Source organism: Protopterus annectens, chromosome 2.part0 (assembly GCF_019279795.1).
Source record: "Protopterus annectens isolate FY-2018-M chromosome 2.part0, PAN1.0, whole genome shotgun sequence".
NCBI lineage: Eukaryota > Metazoa > Chordata > Ceratodontiformes > Protopteridae > Protopterus > Protopterus annectens.
This window is the reverse complement of record NC_056728.1, coordinates 242,814,972-242,836,025: the sequence shown is the minus strand read 5'-3', so window position 1 is coordinate 242,836,025 and position 21,054 is coordinate 242,814,972. Positions and strand designations below refer to the sequence as shown.

Here is a 21,054-nt window from a genome sequence, read left to right as displayed (position 1 = left end):
GTATCTGGGGGGCCTAGAAGGGAAAGTATAACAAAGGAGGGTAGCTTTTGAAGAAATTTACAAAAATATTTGGCTTGGAAGATGTGAAATCAGTAGTAGGAGTTTGGAGTGAATTTACATATTATTCCCCAAGATGCAAAAACCAGTCTAGGCTAGACAGAACTTGCATTGCACAAGAACATGTGCATTTAAAAGAAAGTTTTGATATGCATCCATTAACTATTTCAGATTGCGTGTCAATAATAACTAAAATAAAAATGCAGGGTAATGAAATAAAAATGAGACACTAGTGCTTTCCCACCTGTATGTTAAAAAGAGAGGAGTTTAAGGAATGGGTAGTGCAAAATTATTCGGGAGTTAGTAAACAAGATAGAAATTTCTTCTGAAAGTATAGCTAGGGAGTGGGATAAAATTAAAGTGGAGTTTAAAAATAGGGTGTAAATAAAAGAAAGAGATATGGTTAAGAAGTAACAAGGATTATTTAGAGGAACTGACAAAGGTTAAACTATTGAACAATAGGTATAGGAGGAATCTCAGAACAAGAAGAGGAGGAGGAATTGCAGAATGCTAAATAGAAAATAATGTATTACCTCGGTAATATGCATGAGTTTAGAAAGACCGCTGTTAAACAACTGTTTTTTGATAATAACTCCAGAGCACAAGACATTTTAGCACACCTCAGGCAATAGGAAGTAAAAAGGGTTGTCACCAACCTTAGAGAACCTATAACAAGAAAGATAACGAGATCCTGTAGAGATACTAAAAATATTTTGGAAATTTTATGAAAGTCTATGGGAATCAAGAAAAGGTACAAATGGAAAATTTTATGGAAGAATTAAATATGCTAATGTTAAAGGTAGATTAGGCTAAATTACTAACAGGATCGAAGGAAATGAGATAAAAATAGTGATGTATAACCAATCCACAGTAAACTCTCCAGGAATAGATGGTATTCTTGTGGAAGTCTGAGAAGCACCAACATCCTGGAAGAAGCGATGGTAGCTGTAATACCTAAAGAAGGTAAAGACCCATCAGATCCAACTTCATACAGGCCTGTTTCGATCATAAAGTGTTTATTGTCTATAATGGCTAAAAAATGGTAAAGGGAGGTCTATATTACATTATTGAAGTTTCAAAACTTCGAATCTGATATGGTCGACACCATATAATCAAAGTCTTGAAACATCGAAAATGTAATAAAACACAGTAACCTACAAAAACAAACCATTTAAATGCTCTAAGCAGGGGGACAAGCCCCACTGTGCCCCCCCCCCGCTACGTAAATCTAACTCTGAGATCGCACTACAGTGCAGAAAAGGGAAATCTTCCCTTACTCTGCTGTACGGAGATCTCCATTAAAAGATTCAAAGTTTCAAGATTTCAATCATATGGTGTCGACTATTAACAGTAATTATTTAATTGTTTTTATTAAGGGCGGGAATTTATCAGTATAAAAGGGATCGGCACATAAGATGATTGTTCTGATGAAATCTACGGACAGTAGATGAAAGCGCTCAACCTGTATTTTTTGTACTAATATATTAAGTCAGTTTTTAACCAGTTGGAATGTGACACTTATTCTTTTTGGAACCATTTCTTGTGTTTCATTCATTTGGTAATTGTTGGGGTTCCTTGATATCGTATTTGGATGGTGTCGACTATATCAGATTCAAAGTTTTGAAACTTCGATGATCTGATATAGACCCTGGCAAAGGTGGAGCCAGAATTGCTAAATATGGATAAATGTGGTTTTGAGGAAGAGGAGCAACATTTGACAGCATTAACAGAACATTGAACAGAGAGAAACAGAATGTAAGAAAATGCCACTGTTGTTGCTGGGTCTTGATGCAGAGAAAGCATTTGTCAGAGTAAGCTGGGAGATTATGAACAGGACCATGGAAGCATTTCCATTCCCTGATAAAATTATAAGGTTGATTAGGAGGATATCTGAGGGATCAGAGATGAAACTTAAAGTGGGTGGGTTAATCTCTGATAATTTCTGTTTGAGCAGAGGAACCAGGCAGGAGTGTCCTGTTTCCCCTTTATTATTTTGCATTATATTTAGAGCAATTGGCAAAGAAAGTAAGGGACTCAGAAATTCAAGGATATAACTGATATGGTAGTCAATAAAATCTGGCTTTATTTGCAGATTCTATTATTTTATACCTGATAAGACCAGAAAATGACATTAAACCTTTGTGGAACATTTTAAGACAGTTTCACATCTTTTTGGGATACTAAAACAAAGGCAGTAGCTGTAAATTATGTACCCACACACAAATTGGTTCAGCAATATCCACATATATTGAGACATGATAAAATAAAGTACTTAGGAGCATGGAATAAAAAGGATTCTGATGTGGCAGCTAAGGATATGTGGAAAGAGACTAAACAAAAGATAATACAAAAGCTTAGAAATTGGAAGCTCTGTTTTATGGATATGGCTAGCAAGATGCAAGCAGTTAAATGTTTTTAGTCCATTTAGTTTTATACACAGGTCAGGCATATTTTTATCAACCAGAGGAGAAGTTGTGGATAGCAGTTAATAAAGAGCTGAAGGATTTTATCTGGGATGGGAATATGGCAAGAGTCAAGTGGGATAAGCTGATTCTTCAGTAGAACAAGGCAGTTTGGGGTTACCCAATTTGGAAGGGGTATTTCAGATCTATGCAGTTAAGGCCCCCTATATACAGCATAAGTAGAAACCTAAAAGGGATGATAAAGCAGGGGGGAAGCTGAATAAACAAGGAGAGACTGGAATTTTGGATGCTTATCATTAAAGAGAATAACAATGACCATGCATAATATTCTATTCATAAAGTAGCAGAAAGTATTCTAAGAACTAAGCCAGCACGGGAATGGAGAAAGGAGATACTGCCAGTAGGGATGACTGCAATTAGGGATATGAACAATAGGCAAGATGTGGATGGAATTTATTGGAGAAAACAACTGGCAGAAGAACCAAGGTACTGGGAGCAAATAATTTGAGAAAGGTAACAGAATGGGAAGAGGCCAATCATTTATTTGGACTGCAAGCTAGAGACTGCCTTCCCTATCAAAGGTTGATATCAGAGTAAGAAATAGAGGGATCCATAGTGAAAGACCAACACTGGTAGAGTTTTTAGTAGAACCTAGAACAGAAGCTGCAATTAGCAGAGCATATAAAATATTGCATGTTAACTATAAGAACCAATTAGAGGAGGTTAGAAAGGGACTATATTAGAAGCTCGAAGTTGCAAAACTTTGAATCTGATATGGTCGACACCATATGATCAAAGTCTTGAAACTTCAAATCTTTTGCAGATCTCTGTACAGCGCGGAAAGGTAAGATTTCCCTTTTCTGCACTGCAGTGCAATCTCGGAGTTGGTATATTTAAGTAGCGGGGGGTGTGGGGGGCACTTAATTGGTTTGTTTTTGTAGGTTCTTGTGTTTTATTACATTTTCAAGACTTCGATTATATGGTGTCAACCATATCAGATTTGAAGTTTTGAAACTTCGATAATGTAATATAGACCCGTTAGAGAGGATTGGGAAGAGAGATTGGATAAGCAATTCACAAAGAAACAGTGGGGGAAATATATGCATGTCTCCCAAGTATGCAACAGAGTATAGAAGAGTTTGGATCTTTGCTTGGAAGTGGTTATGTAGGTATTTTTATACCCCAAATAGACTCCAAAGAATTTTATCTCTGGTAGATAAATGTTGGAGGTGTGATGGGGGAGTAAGAGGTAATAGGGAACATGTTTTCCTGGGAGTGTAATGAGTTGGCAGACGCTTAAAATTCCCTGCAGACCACTGTATCAGAAATACTGAGTGAGCAAACTGGTATAACTAATGAAATGATTTTTTGAGCCATGATGCAGAATCTGAAATGCCTAGATATAGTGTAGGCTTGCCGAGTCTAATTGTGATAGCTGCCAAAAAAGCAATTACTAGAAAATGGAAATCAAAGTCTAAGAAAAAGAGGTCATTGTGGCCCTCTACTCATCACTCATCAGACCCATCGTAGAGTACAATGCCCCATTTGGGATGTACCTTACAAAATACCTGCAACAGCTGGAAAGACCACAGAAGTACCTCACCAAGAGGATCACTGGTCTCAAACAGATGCCGTATGCAGCTCGACTGAAGAAACTCCAGCTGTAGGTTGCATACCGCCTACTCAGAGGTGATCTCTGCCTGACATACTAGGCCATGTCCAACCCAGAATTGATGGGCATGCTCCACCTAGAGAAAACCATATCCCCTTGAGCCACGCACTCTTGGGATCTAAACCTCACCACAACAATAAATAGGACGTGCTGGAGGGATAGATTCCTGTCCCAGAAACTTCCCATGCTTTGGAACAAGATTCCAGTCTACATTAGTCAGAGCTCCTCGCTAACGCTCTTCAAGAGAAATCTTGACGAGTAGATGGGAAACAGAAAGTTTACCCCAGGGATCACTTCAGTGGCTCTGCTGGACAGAGGCACATGGAACTAATCTAAGGGGGTGGCGAAAGACAACACATTCTGGCTAAGCTTATAAATGCTTTCAGGCAGGTAACCTAGTACCTACCTATGAACCAACAGTACTAGAAGTACTGGATATAGAAACAAAGATTAAACAACTGGAAATGCTATCTTTAGTAAAGGGTAGCAGCAAATTACATAGAAAAAAATTGCAATTGTAGAAACAATACATGCAGGAGAGGAATGATTTTTAAAAGAAGACAGGATTTGAATGAGCTATGTAATGCTTGACTGATAGTGACTGGATAGATTATAAGTGATGTATAATGTTTGCAACTAAAATTGTGTCAGTGTGGTTTGTTTTAATTTATATAAATGTATGATTGTCTTGTGTCATAAGTGGTAATTTAATAAAGATTGTTCTTGTTTAAAAAAAGAAAACATGTTTCTTGTTTGAATTTTACTTTAGGTAAACTAATATTTTCTATATGAACCAAAGAGATTCAGTAGATGTAATGTACGTATAATAGAACATGCTTATTTTCTAGTGGTTGTTAGTGCAGCAGAAGAATTTGAGTTGCACATTTTCATGGAAGTCGCTTTACTTGGCATTTCGTAGTGGAATGCTTTCATTGAGGACAACCATCTTTCTTGCCAAAAGTTGTCTGCCATTCAGTCATTTTTCACGTCAAACATTGTCTGCTATTTAGGACAGACATCTTTCATGGCAAAAGTTCTTTGCCATTGAGAGCAGTTTGTTGTACCACTAAGTAAACTCGCTGTCTAAATGGTTATACCCACTGCACTGCCTTTTTTATGACAAGTGTAGAAAAAAGTTGTAAAGCCCAATAAGATCACATTCCACTATGGCAGTTGCTACATCAACAGGGTATTTTAAAAACATTTCGTCATAGTATAGTTTGGAAGCTGCTCATGGACTATTGTCCACACATATCTCACACTTTACTATGTGGAAGCTTAGTCCATGGCTAGGACAGATTTTGGCACAACTGTACTACACAGGACCTGCTAACCGTACAGTTCCCATAGGTAACCAGATACTGCTTGGGGATCTTCCCTGAAGAAATATTGCATATTTATGTAAGAAACACAATATGATACTAGATCTTCAGGGATTATTATAACAGCAAAGGCTATCCTCTTCATCCTCTAAGGAAATCATACATGGAAATTCAGATAGTTTTGTTTACTGTACTGATTTTACAGTTACTTCTGGAGTACTTGTAATAGTTAATAATCTGAACAGGATTATGACCTACAGCAAACATATCAGTGTGACGAGTATGACAAACTGAAAAAAAAGAGGATCTTAGCAATACTTTTTGTAGGTAGGTCTCTTTGCATCAACCAAGCTACATTAAATTATTGGTGTGAGCCCAAAATTTGTTCTAATAGAAAATAAGGATGCAGCTGCCGAAAATTCTCTTAGATCAAGGAAATCAAAAGTGGACAAATTCCAATGTTATGATTTTCTGATACAGTGACACCTTCCTGAAAACCTACTGCCATAGTAGGCACTTTACTTGCAGCTGTACTGTTTACACACAGTTTGTCATTCTTGTGTGTGGCACTAGCCATAAAGTTTGTGCCTCCATGTAAAAGAAATGATTATGGGTACCTGCAGAAAGGCTGCATTGCATGTGGCTAAATCTAGCAGAAGTAATTGATTATGCTAACATGACTAAAAACTAAAATAATTGTATAGCTTTACATTAATAATTTGAGAATGTTTTACTGCTTGAGTCTCAAGGTTTGCCTTCTGTGTTGCATTATTCGTGCCTTGCTTGGAATAGTATCTGTTGTTGTCATTGTATTTGAGCTGCTATCCGTTGTGATGTACATCTGAAACCACGTGTACCTACTGTATGATGACAAGACGGTTAGATGGGTGATACTTCCATGAAGTCTGCGTAATTTATGAAGTACTGTTATTGTCTGGCTTTGGTGTTTGTACTGTCTTTTTTCATTTCCTTAAGTCTTTTCAGCTGTCATTGTTTTGTGTTACAGCTCATTTTGGATGATGAACTTCTCAGTGCTTCAGAGCTGGCTGTAAGTATATTATGTTACTTGATAAATTATCAGATTTGTAAAATGAAATACAAAAATATGCATGCAAAACCTTTCCTGAAGTAAGCAGGAGGACTGATGAATGCATCATTTTCACAGCTAAGTTGTTAGTTTCTTCAAGCAGCTGTTCTGTTTGTTTAGTAAAACAGAAATCTGCAAAGTATATCACACTGAGCAACATGAATTTTATTTCACTTTGGAGAACCACTGTGTAGGATGGAAATAAAAGCTGTGATTTTACTTTGCTTTATCCTCTGCTGTGAGCTGTGGTGGATAACTGGTGGGATATACTTCCTGAGACCCGTCTTTGCCATAGTTATTCTACTTTTTAGCTGTCACACTCAGAAGCAAGTGCGTACATTACCATTATGTGTCATGGTGTCATGTGCTCTGTATGTCAGGGCATCCTCTGCCTGGTACTCCATAGTTCTTTTATGCTGCTAACACTTTTCAGATTGTTTTCCTAGCATGCTTTATAGAAAAGTTCCCACATTCAGTGCTGAAAAAGTCTACCATTCCAAGCGTGCCTGTAGTTGTGATATCACCAGCCAAGAACTGCACACGTTTTGCATGTGCTACTGGAAATAGAGAAGAACACAATATGTGAGGGCGCTTGAAGTGCCGGATGCTTAATTAATATGTCAGGTGAAGTTGGCAAGAAGAGATGGAAGCATTTTCCAGAATATTAGACAGTAACCAGATCACAGATTGACAAAAAAAGGTAAATTTGCAGAGACTAGACATCAGTCAAGCATCTTTCAACACAATCTTCCATTTTGGTGGCCTCCTGTGGTTGCCCTGTCTTTCCTCCATTTTAACCTGCCTGCAAATTCAGCTGCATGAAACAAACCAATCAAAACTTTGTTTCATCAAACATAAAAAAATGTTTTTTTGCAAGTATCAGCATGTTTAAAGGAGAAAACAGAGGTAATCCAGTAAATTCTAGTCAGGTCTGTTAATCCTACTTGTGACTCAGATGGTGACAGTACTAACAAGAAACTGAGTACAAAGGATTAGTCCAGATAAAATCACTTTAACTAGTAGATATAGGGGACTCTGTCTCTCTCTCTGATACCCTCCCTTTGGGAGGAATAAATATGCCTTGTTGAAGTTTCAGGTAGTTTATTTAGTGAAGAAGGTAAATGGGTGAGTGTTCTTGTTCTAATACATTACATTCAACAGGTCAGTTGTTTAAAAGGCAGTTACAGACGGTGGTGGGAGGGCCCAATGGAGCTGATTTGAGGAAAATGCGGGAGATGAAAAATCAAGGAGCCAATCCCAAACTTAGAGGTTAGTACCTTATTTGAATAGTCCTGAAAGACTTGTGAGGGTTTACCAGTGCAGCAGCCAGTGGAACTGTTAAAATGTGTTTTTTTCCTTTCACCTGAGCTTCATCAGGTTTATCTAAAATGTCTGTTTTTATGAGGCTATCACCAGACTTCATTAGCCTGTTTTATATTACATGTAATATGACAGGCTGCATCTCCCTTTGCGGGGCTCATGTTACTTGAAGCAAATTATGAAAGCATTATTGCAGAACTTTTTTCATTCTGAATTGTCCTTATCAATGCTTGTATCACATGTAATATGAGAGGCTGTGGCCACTCATATTACATGTAATATGAGAGACTGTGGCCACTTTTCTGGGGCTCGTATCTCCTGAAATACATTATGAAAGACTAATCTTCTTTTATTTGACGCAAAGGATTACAGTGCCTACTTATAAGAGGCTCATATGCATGATTAATGTGACCAGTAGCCTGTTTTATATTACATGTAATACATATTACATGTGATACAAGCATTGATAAGGACAATTCAGAATGGAAAAAGTTCTGCAATAATGCTTTCATTATGCAGGGGAGGTAGTCACTTAGAGCTACATTACGTGACTCTCATTTTTTGAATAATACATGCATCCAGAGAAATAGCCTACAGTCTAAACAAGTCATGGTGCTCATTTTACAGAGCTCATGGATGTGCACAAGTAGGAGGAAAAAAAAGCAAGAAAAGTTTGAGACCACAGAACCTTTTGTTTATGCTTTTTATGCCCTGGGAATAAAAATCTACTAAGTGGTGAACTACAGAGTATAAAAACTTTTACACAGTTTTCTTTTGCTCAAAGAAGATCTGAGATTCTGAATAAAGAATTTTTTATACTCTGTAGTTCACCAGTTAGCCTATGAATGTATTTGCCTTGCAGACACAAGGTACGTGGTTTGATCCTCATCTTTGACAGGAAATTGTCTCGGCTTAAAATAGCCCACCTAGTACTTCTCTATGAACATATGACTGTATGAGCCATGCACCCTTGAGTATATTCTCCAAGGTATCCATATAAGCTGGGAGACTATGTAAATCCATCTTAATATGCCACTTATTATTTTTTATATTAATATTAAATATTAAATGATTGTATTTCAAGCTAGTTGTTATCAGATAACTTATAAGCCATTTTCAACATGTCACTGTAAAGTGTTTTAATATATCAGAATGGTTTACCTCAGTATCTGGAGCCAGTGCTTTGGCGAGCAAATATTTTATTTGTAAAATAATTATTTTAACTTTCAGTAATTACCTCATTTAACAAGTAATTCACTGTATTGCAAGCATATCTACAGCTTTGTTATTTAACATTTTCTGTTCCATTGTTTATCTTACAGTCTAACAGGTTGTGGTGTTCTTATCTCTTTCTTTTCTACACGTTAGAATGTCCATGCTTACTTTGTTTTCTTTGATACTACAACAATTCTTTCTACTTATCAGATGTTCCTGTAAGTGACAATTGTGTCCATTCCATTGACTCACTTTGTGGTATCAGTTGTGTGTACCAAACTTAGCTGCCTTTTCTAGAGTATTAAATATTTTAACGCAATTACAATAGTGTTTTTATTTTTGCTAGAAAAATGAGCTGAGCTTTTACATTATTTTTTTTTCTCTGAACGTTCACTAAAGAACCAAGCAGCTTTCTTTTTTTCTCTTGTTTTCACTGTATAGTCATTATCAAATCTCACAGTATCTGTACCAAGTTTTATGAGTGCTGTTACTTGCAGATCTTAATACAAATTTTTGTCTAAGTATGATAGAAATGTAACAGTTATGGATCTTGGTCTTTCATTTCCTTTGTTTGCAGAGACTGGCCTTCTAGCTTGGTGATCTCTCTCAGTGCTACAAGGCAGACTTTCAATTAGTTTTAGTGTTTTGTGAATCCAGCAAGCTTACCAAATCTTTTCTTTTGAAAATTCTCTAGTACACCAAATATTGCGATGATATTTTGTCTCACTCAGTTTTGTAAGTCTTCCGTCTCCTCTGTTAGCTATCTATTTTGTTTTAATAGAAATTCTGTTTGATGTTTCTCTGCCTTAAGTCATCCATCCAGTTCATTTAACACATTTTTTATTTCTTTTATCAGTATGTCATGCTGAGATATTATATTGCTTAACAGTTTACTTTCTTTTATATAGTTTTGCTGTAGGTTGTCTATTTTGTTCTCAAATAATTTTATTTTTTATTGCTAGTCCTTGCACTAATGTAAGCAGTTGTAGCTCTCCTCAGGAAAGTTTACTTGAGCTCATTCTGCTAGTTCTCAGTTTTTTCACAAATTCACAGGAATGTTGCTTCTTATATTTTTCTTTACCTAAAACACTTTCAGTCACAATGCAGTATTTTCTTTCTTTCTTGACTTATTTTGTTCACTTTTCTGTAGTTTTGCTTTAAATTTCTTGCCAGTATAAACATTTTGCTGTACAGCCTCTTCATATTGCTGCTACTTCATCACCCCCTTGATCACACCCCCTTCACATTGCTGCTAGTCTGTTACAATTTTGGCCATACCCCCTTCACATTGCTGCTATTCCATCACCATCTTGGCTATATCATAATATTACCATCTTGTTATGAGAAAAGTCCAGCTATGAAATTTATGGACTTGTGTCTTTTAGCTAGCACCAGTTCTTCTTAGTAATTCCTTTTTAATCTTTTCACAGTCCTAATACTTATTCCCTTCCATTCCATATCCATGAAGGCTTTCAACGAGGTGAAAGGATCCTGTCCCATTCAGCTCAGTCCTTTCCCTCTTGGTGGGTATACTACTCAAAGGCAACAAGATGTACTTCAGGTGTTCCTCCCAGATTAGTCGCTTCTATGCTGGAAGCATCTTTATGTAGCTGTTGATATGGCCACTAGTACCATCTCTTTGGCTGCAGCAGTGATGGCCTGCAGTAACTGGACTACAGTTGTCATCCTGACAGTTCGAAGGGCATACAGGTGCACTTGACAGGCAGAAAAAAAAACATGATTTCAGCTTAATGGCTTTGGGGCTTTTGTGATTACTCCTTAAACATGCTTTGGTGAGAAGGAGCACATAACCTTTAAATCAATAGTCATTCCAGGTAATGAAAAATAGGAAGCACTGAAGATGAAGGGAATATGTTTTAAAGCATTAAATCCTGATCAGTGTGGGCACAAGCTGCAGCAAAAGAGAGATCCAGTAAGCTCCAGTCCTGGTTAGAAGAGAAAACTATCACCTAAAGAACTTGAGAGTATTCACACTACAGTCCCTCTTTTTTTCTGTTACCAGATGGCCCCATAGTCACCTTGTATTTAAAAGATGCTTACCTGTGTGAAGCACTGGCTTTTGATTTCTGTAGCAGGGGTGCATCATTTTCATTTCCTCTACTTGCAGTTTCAGTTATCCACTACTCTCTATGTGTTTTTAGTATGCTTGCCTACTTTGTGTTGAAAGACATTCACATCTACCTGTACCAGAATGACTTCCTGATCCAGGTCCTTTCCCAGGAGGAGCTAAAAAAGGCTCATTTGTTTCCAGTCTGGACATCTCCCTTAACTACCTAAAGTCTGTTCTTATCCTGTATTGCAGAGAAGTCCTGCACACCATGAAGTTCAGGCATGCTCTTCCACCAGAAAAGATCCCTGTACTGAGTTTTTTTTTCTTCCAGACAGTGGAGAATACCCACATGTCAACAAGGCCATACGGAAGTCACTTGGGCACATGTTATACTCTATTCTTATTGTCCCCATCCAGGATATATGTGACAAAACTGTACTTGCCTTCTCCCTTTGAAGAAAGTATTACTAGTCATACCTGCTGTTCAGAAGAAATTCAGATATGGCATCCCAGGTATTAGCCAATTCATGATATAACATGTGACCCTTGATAGATCATAAACTCTGATGACAGACACATTGGACTTTGTCTTGTGGGGTCCAGAGAGGAGCATCAGATGCTCAGAGAAGGTAGGACCACTGAGACAGAGCCTAGCACATCCATGTCCAGGAGATTTTATCCATAACTTGTGCACTCAACATTTTCAAGTCAGTCTGTAAGCTAGAACTTTTGAAAGCAAACATCAGCAAACCAGGGATAACTCATTCTTAACCAGCTGTGCAAATAGTCCATGGTTGCCTGGAATTTGGCTGAATGGCAGAATCCACATTTACAAACTTTTTTTTAAATCCATTAATTTCACAGCTCCTTTGTAAGCCAGCTGAGCAGACACACCCTAAGCTATCACAAATTGAGCCTGGACAGAAAGTCTTCTACTGCTTTAGTGCAAAATGGGTTCCAGGAGGTAAGGTTGTTCACTTCGCAACTGAATCATCCGACTAGAAAGTTTTGCACCCAACTCTTCATGCAAAGAGACATGGGTCACGAATATCTTTTCACTCCAGAGTAACCAGGGATTCCTCACTGACTTTCCTCTGTTCACCTTCATTAAGGTCTTTTTAAAACATGGAAAGACAGAGTACATATCATCCTAATAATCCATTTTGGCTGAGACAGCCCTGGTCCATTCATCTAGTGCAGTTAAACAAGAAAAACACTGATTTTTCCCAACCTCTTGAGAGGACTGTAGTGTATCCAAATTTACAGGGCCATAAACTGGCAGCCTGGAGGCTAAGAGGTTGATCCTCTACTGCAATTCTGTTCCCTTTTGAGCATTTATGACCATATGCATACTGTAAGCCTTCCCACTCAGAAATGCTGCTTGACAAAATGACTAGACTTTCTTCTTGGTGTAGTGACCATGTCATTGAACCCAAGGCAGCCTTTTTTGGTCATGTCTTGCTTTATTAAACAGCCTTGCTTTGAGAAGTGTTGCACATATAACTCAGTGAAGGTACATCTCTCAGTTTTTTTTTTCTTATTTTATTTTCTGTTTACCAGGTTAAGCCCATTAGGTTCAAGTGTCTCTTTCTAGGGGCAGTGTGGGATCATTGCTGGGTTAAATAACTTGCTTAGAGCCATTGAGTAAGAAAATGATGACAAAGAGATTGAAACCCAGGGCCGTAGGGTAGAAAGTGTTAGCAGTTCATTGTCTTAATCTATGTGCTATTCAGATTGACTATGTCAGCTTGCCTGCATCTGGTATCTACACTGACATTCAGTAGCCGTAGTTAATCAGTTTTTCACATGGACTCTTTTTGTAAGTGACTCTCAAAGAGACTAGTTTCACCGCTTCATTTTTTTTTGTTGACTGGGTTTGAGCATACCACATGCCCCATGACTTAAGCAGTTCTGATACCTAGGACCCTAACTTGTTAGTAGAGTAACATTCTTCCTCTCTCCCTTTTCCCAAACCAGCTTCCACAGCTGCAGATGGTGGTAATAGTTACTGCAGCAATAAGAGACTGAGAATTACAGGCTTTAATATGTAAAGAACAGTAAGCTGCGGTGGTGCAGCGGTAGTGTTGTTGCCTCACAGCAAAAGGTTCTCCCGTTCGATTCTCGGCTGGAGCGCCTTCTGTGTGGAGTCTGCATGTCCTCCCCGCGGTCGAGTGACGTTCGAAAGACATGCGTAGAATGGGTGTGCCTTCGGTGAAGGTTGGGCATTGAGCTGGCACCTTGGCACGTGTAAAAAAAAAAAAAAATCTACTGCCAATCATTAGCGGACCGGAGTTCCACTGTGGCGACCCCTAACCAGGAAAAAGCCGAAAGAAGAACAACAATGTGTAAAGAACAGTAAATTATTTTCTGCAGAGACAAAGTGGCAGTCTGTACCTCTTTTATGATTTTAGTGGTTTCAGAACTGGCTTTGAACCAAACTATTCAGTTGTCAGTCTCCGACCCTATTGTTTAAAATAAGGAAGAATGCCAGTTCTATTGGCATAAAGTGTTAGAGCCCTGACTACGAGCCAAGTGACTTGGGTTTGTTTAGAGGCATGGTTTTCTGCTGGGCCTGGCTTGGGAAGATGGGAATGCTATCCTCGGGGGAGGGGCAGAATAGGGTCATCTTGTGTTGTGGTCCCTCAGAGGAGAGGCTGCAACTTTGGGGGAAATCCTGGGGCATGCATTCTTCTCAGTAAGCTATGAAAAAGGCAGCATTTCTCAGCAAGCACAAGGGAGTATGCATATGAAGGCGCATACTATCCCCCAGTAGTAATCTGTGTCAGGAACAATCCCATCATTGTCAGGATACCACTGAGGGCACAAACAAACCACAATGGCTGCCTAGATGATGGACTTTCCAGAGTTGGGGGTGGCTTGGTTAATGACAGACATTGTGGCAAAAGGCATAAATAAATAAGGGTGGAAGGTTGTTGTACATGATGGATGTGTGTAGACCACTTAAGTGCCATATTAAAGTACCAGTGACCTCAAGCAAACATACTAACTGTCTACTTATTAAATGCAAGGAGAGCAAGGAACACTTCCAAACAAACTCTGTCTCTAAAGAACTAGTTAGCTCTGGGTATTTTTGTTGCAGCCACCATGTAAATCCTTGCGGAAACAGTTTAAACTCCTTTCACTAGGATGACAGGTAGCATGATTATCTTTTTCAAAAATATGTCAACAAAAAATATCTCTGAAGCAGCCACCTGGACTTCTTTCTGTGCCTTTTTTCATACATTGCAGACAGGACATTGTCTTTGTAACAGAGCTGGATTTGTTCTTGCAGTCTTGCCAAGTAAGTGTGCTGCTCTACCCTAGATTTGTGGCCATAGCACAAGCTGTTTTCAAACTTTTCCAAAGCATTCTGGATGATGTTTCACATACAGTCCTTATGACTAACTTAATGCAATTGTGTGAGCATGCTGACTGCAGCAGTAGATGTTTGAATACAAAGATCCCTGGTGCATTGTGAGTTCCTTCCCATAATACCCTCTAGGACAATTCATTCTTTTCCTACAGTTAAGGGATCAAAGAACTCATTGGTAGGAGCACTTTCTTTCTCTTATTTTCTGGTCTTACCCCTACCTTGGGTTGGGCAGTTAGCACTTGGGTTGGCATGATGATTAAGATATTTACCTCACAGACACAAGGTACATGGTTTGATTGTCACCATTGAAAGGAATTTCGCTAGGCTTAAAATGACCCTCAAGTGCAGCTAGCCTAGTACTTACCTGTGAACCTATGAATAAGGCAGTCCGTTATAATTAGGCTAGGCAGGCATACTTGAGTGGCTGCCTTTTTTTACTTGGTAAGGAAATAAAGATAGGTTGTGCTCTTCTCCTTTATGTAGTGAATATTTTGCTGAAATCCTTGTTATAAGGGGGGGAATAATCCCATTTAATGGATGTATAAAGCCATGGTAGTCAGGCCATATGGTCAATGCATCAGCCTTCACAGCTTCCCGACATTGTTTGATGATTCCAGTATGATCCTAGGATTTGAACATCTGATGTTGAGATGAATATGTTTTCACCGCCTACTTTCATTTAACAGGGGAGACACGGAAGCACATGGAGTTTACATGTTCAAAATAACATAACATGTGAGCTGATGAGATTCAAACCCAAGTTTTGCACTTTGCAATGCAGTCCAATCATCTTTTGACACCTCTTTCACTTTACTTTAGTGGTTTGGTAGTTTCAGACAGTGGCTTCCCCAGCCCTGTTACTTTAGCGTCTTGTTTCAGTGGTGTGTCATGGTCAATCAAATGCCAGGTTTAGAGGATTTTATTTAGCATGTTTTGACTGATGCATTCACTGGGGAATGTTGTTTGTCAGTTGGCAGAGGCCAGATTAGCCTTACAAGCAGTAGAGTGGCTCTTTAAAGTGATGTAGGATTTTGTCACTTTTCATTTAATATTTGAGACTTTTAGGTTATAAAGCTGTGTATGAGGAGAATTATGTACTTCTCTGTAGCTCTATGTGGTCAGTGCAGTTCCCTGTTGCTCACACACACACACACACACACACACACACACACACCTACCTTTCTTAATTGTGTTTTGTTTCTAAGTAATGTTAACCTTATTTCAGTGTTTCAGAAGTATGCAAAGAAAACACAGATAAAAAAGCTCTACAAATGACAAGCATTTTTCTTGCTTCATTGTCCCCTGATGTTTAATTGTATTTCACAAGAAATCCGACATTAATATTTCATTGCCATTCCCATACTATAGATTTAAAATTGTTCTACATTTTTAAACAAGTGCTTACCTGGGTGTTGTTTTGACATTGTTTTGAAAGTAATAGTAATAGTGAAAGGAAGTTGTCCCTTTTTAGCATCTCCCGAAACAGGGCCAGAGGATTGGCCAGGCTGTACGAAACTCATTCCTGGAAGCAAGCCGATCTGATCAGAGTGTTCTGGAAACCTCAGTTTGTGGTGACCTTGCTGAAAGTACATCGCCAACAGAAGGAGGCCCTAGTAAGCTTCCACGTAAAAAATCCAAGGTAAGATATCTGCTTTTTTTCGTCAGATATTTAATACTAAGCATTGCATTCTTTTTCTTCCAGTCCCTTTGTTATAACTATTTATCTGTTCATACAACTTTAATTTGAATTCTGTGGTGAACAGCATCCTGTGTTATTTCAGAACAGGTGATTCTGTAAGTCACACGTGGCCATGCATCTGTCCATACCACTCAGGGGTGGCTCATCCTACCGGACTGCAGCCCTCCCACCCAGAAAAACAGAAAAAAAATCTGCAAAACAAAAAATTAATTTGAACTCAGACTGCCTTTATCGGCAGTCCAGATATGGATTAAGAGGTACCCAGCAATCATTGCTGTGAGATACCAGAAATCTGTGCAGTGACAACCGCACAGAATAGAGGAGCTCCGGACTGCTTCAGCCGCAGTCAGAGCCAATGAGAGGACTGAGCTGCTCTCGCAGGACTGTCAGTGTGCGACTGCGCGGGCTTCAGGACAAAGGCGGCAGGTAGGTGTTTGGATTGTGGGCTTGCTGGATAGGTGTTTGTTCGGTTGCTGGAGTACCGGGTAGAGTGTGTGTGTGTGTGTGTGTGTGTGTGCAATGCCCCAGTTACTATATACTGGTGGCTAGAGAATAAATGGTGTTGGGTAGAGATACTCAGGCTTGAACCCTGTACCTTGTATGCAGGTGTTAAGGACCTGAATTCCCTACCCACCACCATTTGTAAAAAGAAATTGCAGATTTTTGCCTCATATTTGATCTGATCTGTTCCTCATAATGTATGTGGTTTCTAAATGTTGTAATGCGTGCTATTTCATGGTGCAGTGGTAGTATTGTTGCTTTACGGCTGCAGGTTCTCAGGTTTGATTCTTGGGTGGGGTGCCTTCTGTGTGGGGTCTGCATCTTCTCCCTGTGTTTGTGTGGGTTTGCTTTTGTGTCCTCCCATGTTATAAAGACATGTCTGCATTATTTCTTCCTGGGCCTCTGCTGAAAATTGTTTTTTTTGTGTGGGTTTGCTTTTGTGTCCTCCCATGTTATAAAGACATGTCTGCATTATTTCTTCCTGGGCCTCTGCTGAAAATTGTTTTTTTGTTCCAAGTCAGATTGTCCTGATTAACAAATGTTAAATAAAATTGACAGGCATTTGAATTTCAGACTTCATATTCTTCAGAAAATACACAGTAACACGACCTTTTATTCTAGCAATTTTCTAAGTTTATAAGATGAATATTTGAAATGTGTCCTTATTTTTGGGACTGTATTACCCCATTATTGGCTTTGTCCAGGTTTTTTGTGCTAAGGTTGACAACTATGGCAAGAACTGAATTCACTGAATATGTCTGAGGGCTGTATTCCCTCATTACTGGGTTTGTCCAGGTGTTTTGTGCTAAGAGGTTGACGGCTATGGTGAGAACTGAATTCATTAAATGATAGCCGCTTAAGTTTCAGTCTTCCTCTCTTTCACAAAGCAGCTGATATGGCCTAGTGGTATGTTGCTCTGACTGTTTTGCACAGGGACCTTGGCAGTAAAATGTATGGTGGTAACAGAGCATTTTTCTTTCACAAAGCAGGTGATTTGGCATAGTGGTATGTTGCTCTGACTCTTTTGCACAGGGACCTTGGCAGTAAAATGTATGGTGGTAACGCAGCATTTTCTACAACTTTCCAAGATTATACAAGCAATGTTTAATGTGTCCCTGGTTTTTGGCCTTTTGAGCCCCCCCCCCCAATAAATTTGGCTTTTTCCAGATTTCTTGTGCTGCGAAGTTGAGATGCAGTTGAGTATTGAGTAGATTTTACAAGGAGCTGAGAGCTGCAGGGGAAGAGAAGTTTAGTGCTGCTTATGGAAAGTCAGCTTGCAATGTTAATAGCACAACAGGTTGTGTACTTGCTTTTGATGCAGAAGGTTGTTGGTTCTATGAGCCTGTTATCTGTTTGCCATCCATTTCCTATTGCAATATTACTAGCTTATCATTTTTAATGTAATATAGGCAATTTATTCCTCAGGGGCATCAGACACTTTATTTTTTGATGAAACCATGAAATATAAAGGTTTTTGCTAGCAGCAACCTCTTCATTAGTTACAGATTTATTTAATGTGGAATTATTTAGATGACTTTTTTACTTCTTCAGAGATTGTGCATATTTACTGATAATGGTGGACTGTAGAATTGTGCATATTTACTGATAATGGTGGACTGTAATAGTTTGAGTAGACTTTTATGATGGAAATGTTCTGAATTGGGCAGTTTTGTCATTATTGGTGCATGCATTTTGTTTAATTGTTTACTGGAAAAATGTTCAAAACAATAGGAAGGTGTATTAAAGAGCACATGTATGTTTCATATGCAAGGGGCCTATGATTTGAAAACAGCCCAGAATTAATCTTTATCTGCCACTGGTAAAATGTATTTTCTTTGAATGTGGGTTTCAATGCTGTTTCAATGAATGTGAGTTTCAAGGGCAGAGAAGTTTTAATGCTAAGTTTGTTTAGCAGATGTCTTAGTGTTTGTGCTGTAAAATGCAAAATAAAACTTTCAAATGAAGTCCAAATCATCATAGAAGTAAATCAGTATGCACATTAGTGTTTATGGTAAATGGAGTGAAATAGCCAAGTAATGGATCATTGGAATGGCTGCAGGTGGAGGCTCCATTCGACCATGATTTTTTGAGGGGGAAGGGCGGCAAACTCAGCCTCAGCTGAACTATACCTCCCAACTGTCCAGATTTTCAAAGAGTGAATAGATTTTTGCTTCTTATTTTTGGTTTGTTCCTCATAAAATTTGTGGTTTTCTGGCAAATCATTTAGGAATTAAGTCACTAAATAATGACACACTGAGTTTCAGACTTCATAACCAATGCATGTTAAAGTAAGACTTGTTGTTCTATCAACTGTCTCAGTTTATACAAGAGCAATTTTTAGTACAGTTTATATGTTCCCCCAATATATTTGGCCTTGTCCAGATTTATTGCATTAACAGGTTGAGAGGTACATGCAAATAAATTGCTTTATAGAATTAGGCATAGCCAAACCTTTCAACTGTCCCTGATTTTGGCTCAAAATGTTGCTCTTCCCCTAATAATCCCTCCGCAAAATAGCAATTTTGGAAGAAAACATGGAGGGTTTACAATTAAGAAATAACTGTAATCATAGTTATAGATTACTTTTATTTCAGAAATGCATGTAGATTCTTTTATTTTGTCAGCTGCTCAAGTTAGCAGTACTAATATTAAAGTGTCCCTTCTTTGACAGGTTCCCATCTGTATTGTGTGGCTATTTTATATTTTTACATCACATTTTTGGCCCATTTTTCATAAAATTGTGTTTTTTTGGCAAATTAGTGACAGATCATTAAAGACTGAAGTTAGAAAATAATGACAGACATTTGAGTTTCAGATTTCATACCCTTCAGAAAATTCATACTAATGCAAGACCTATTCTGTTATCTTTCTAAGTTTATAAGAGCAATATTTTAAAAATTGTCCTTGATTTTGGGCCTTTGTCCCACTTCTTTGTATGGCTTTGTCCAGATTTCTTGCTCTGAGGTTGAGAGGTATGACAAATGTGTCAGGGTCATCACAGTCAGCGAGAGACATTTCAAATTGTGACATACTTGTTGCACCCCACTCCCCCATGTAGTGACTCTGGATGTGTCGAAGCAAGGCAAGGAGTAGTTATACAGTGTAAATGTGCAGGGTATCCCCCCCATCCAAGGTAGACACAAGTACTAGAGTGGCTTTTCATCTGTCCTTGATTTTTGCAGAATGGTCTGGTTTCTGTCATATTTTTTGTACTGTTGATTTATGCTTATTACTGAAAGTGCCTGTTGCTCTATGTTTAAGTAGCAATGCTTTACTGACCATCAGGTAAGCTTGGCTGAGATTGTAAGATGCAAGTAAGCTTTAATAAGCATACTGTTAAAGAATTGCCAACATTGAAAGCCTTTCTGTTGTTGCCATGTAGAGAATACTTAACTAGATAATGTATAAGCCTTGGGTATTGAAATGCATATGACGGTATTTGTAATAAAGGACAGGATTTCATTATTTTAAGAAGCTCATTACACTTGGAGACTTCCAGTCATCTCTGCAGGCTTTACCCGTAAACTAAACAGAATGCCAATCATGTGGTCCATAACGTGTACAGTAATGCTTTTAAGCTATGTATCTTGAGCTTATTTCTTGTTTGCTTTTAATTTTTTACTTGGTCATGTTTTCCCCATGAAACAAGTAGATAGTTGTCAGGCAGCCGGTCTTTTTTTGGATAAGGAACATTTTTACAAGTGGGGGCATCAGAGATTTCTACTTTCAGCATGTTACTTGGTACGAATATAAATTATAATTAGAACTGCAGTGCAAGAAGTGGTTTGAGTTGAGTGCTGCTTGTTTTTCTTATACTTGTTTTGACTGGCATTCCATTAATGTATTTAAAAAAGTAATTTATTTTTTCATGCCTCACAACCTTTTTGTTTCCATCTAGATATTAAGTAAGCTGTCATGCAGCCAATGCATTGAAATATTTTTATTCTTCTACACTTTATTTTGTCTTGATTGGACTCTCATAATGATGGTTTGGCACCCACGGCAGTGTATTTAGTTAGTTTTTGTGGTTTTGAGCATAGCTCCTCCCCTTCCCATTGACCCCACCCATTCAGCTGTCTCCTGCAGCCCCCCTTTGATTTGAAGTCACCAGCCGCCACTGATACCACTTTAATTTGAATTCTGTGGTAAACAGCATCCTGTGTTATTTCAGAACAAGTGATTTTGTAAGTCACATGTGACCATATATGACTTTGCTGTTTTGTGTTACAATGGGCAATTCTTTATTTTGTCCAACAAACCTATTTAACATGTACAGCCCAGATTTTTTTGCAAATGATTATATGTACAACTGTA

General features: G+C 38.4%; 1 protein-coding gene across 4 annotated transcripts in view; it reads left to right on the top strand.

The window, feature by feature from the left end:
- LOC122793047 (serine/threonine kinase 11 interacting protein) overlaps positions 1 to 21,054 on the top strand; it is a 1,659,807-nt gene that overhangs the window by 742,386 nt on the left and 896,367 nt on the right. For all 4 annotated transcript variants that reach the window (XM_044060719.1, XM_044060720.1, XM_044060718.1 and 1 more), the window contains exons 11-12: positions 6,481 to 6,522; positions 16,012 to 16,179. In XM_044060719.1, coding sequence (XP_043916654.1) covers positions 6,481 to 6,522; positions 16,012 to 16,179 — 210 coding nt within the window. The remainder of the gene's footprint in view (positions 1 to 6,480; positions 6,523 to 16,011; positions 16,180 to 21,054) is intronic.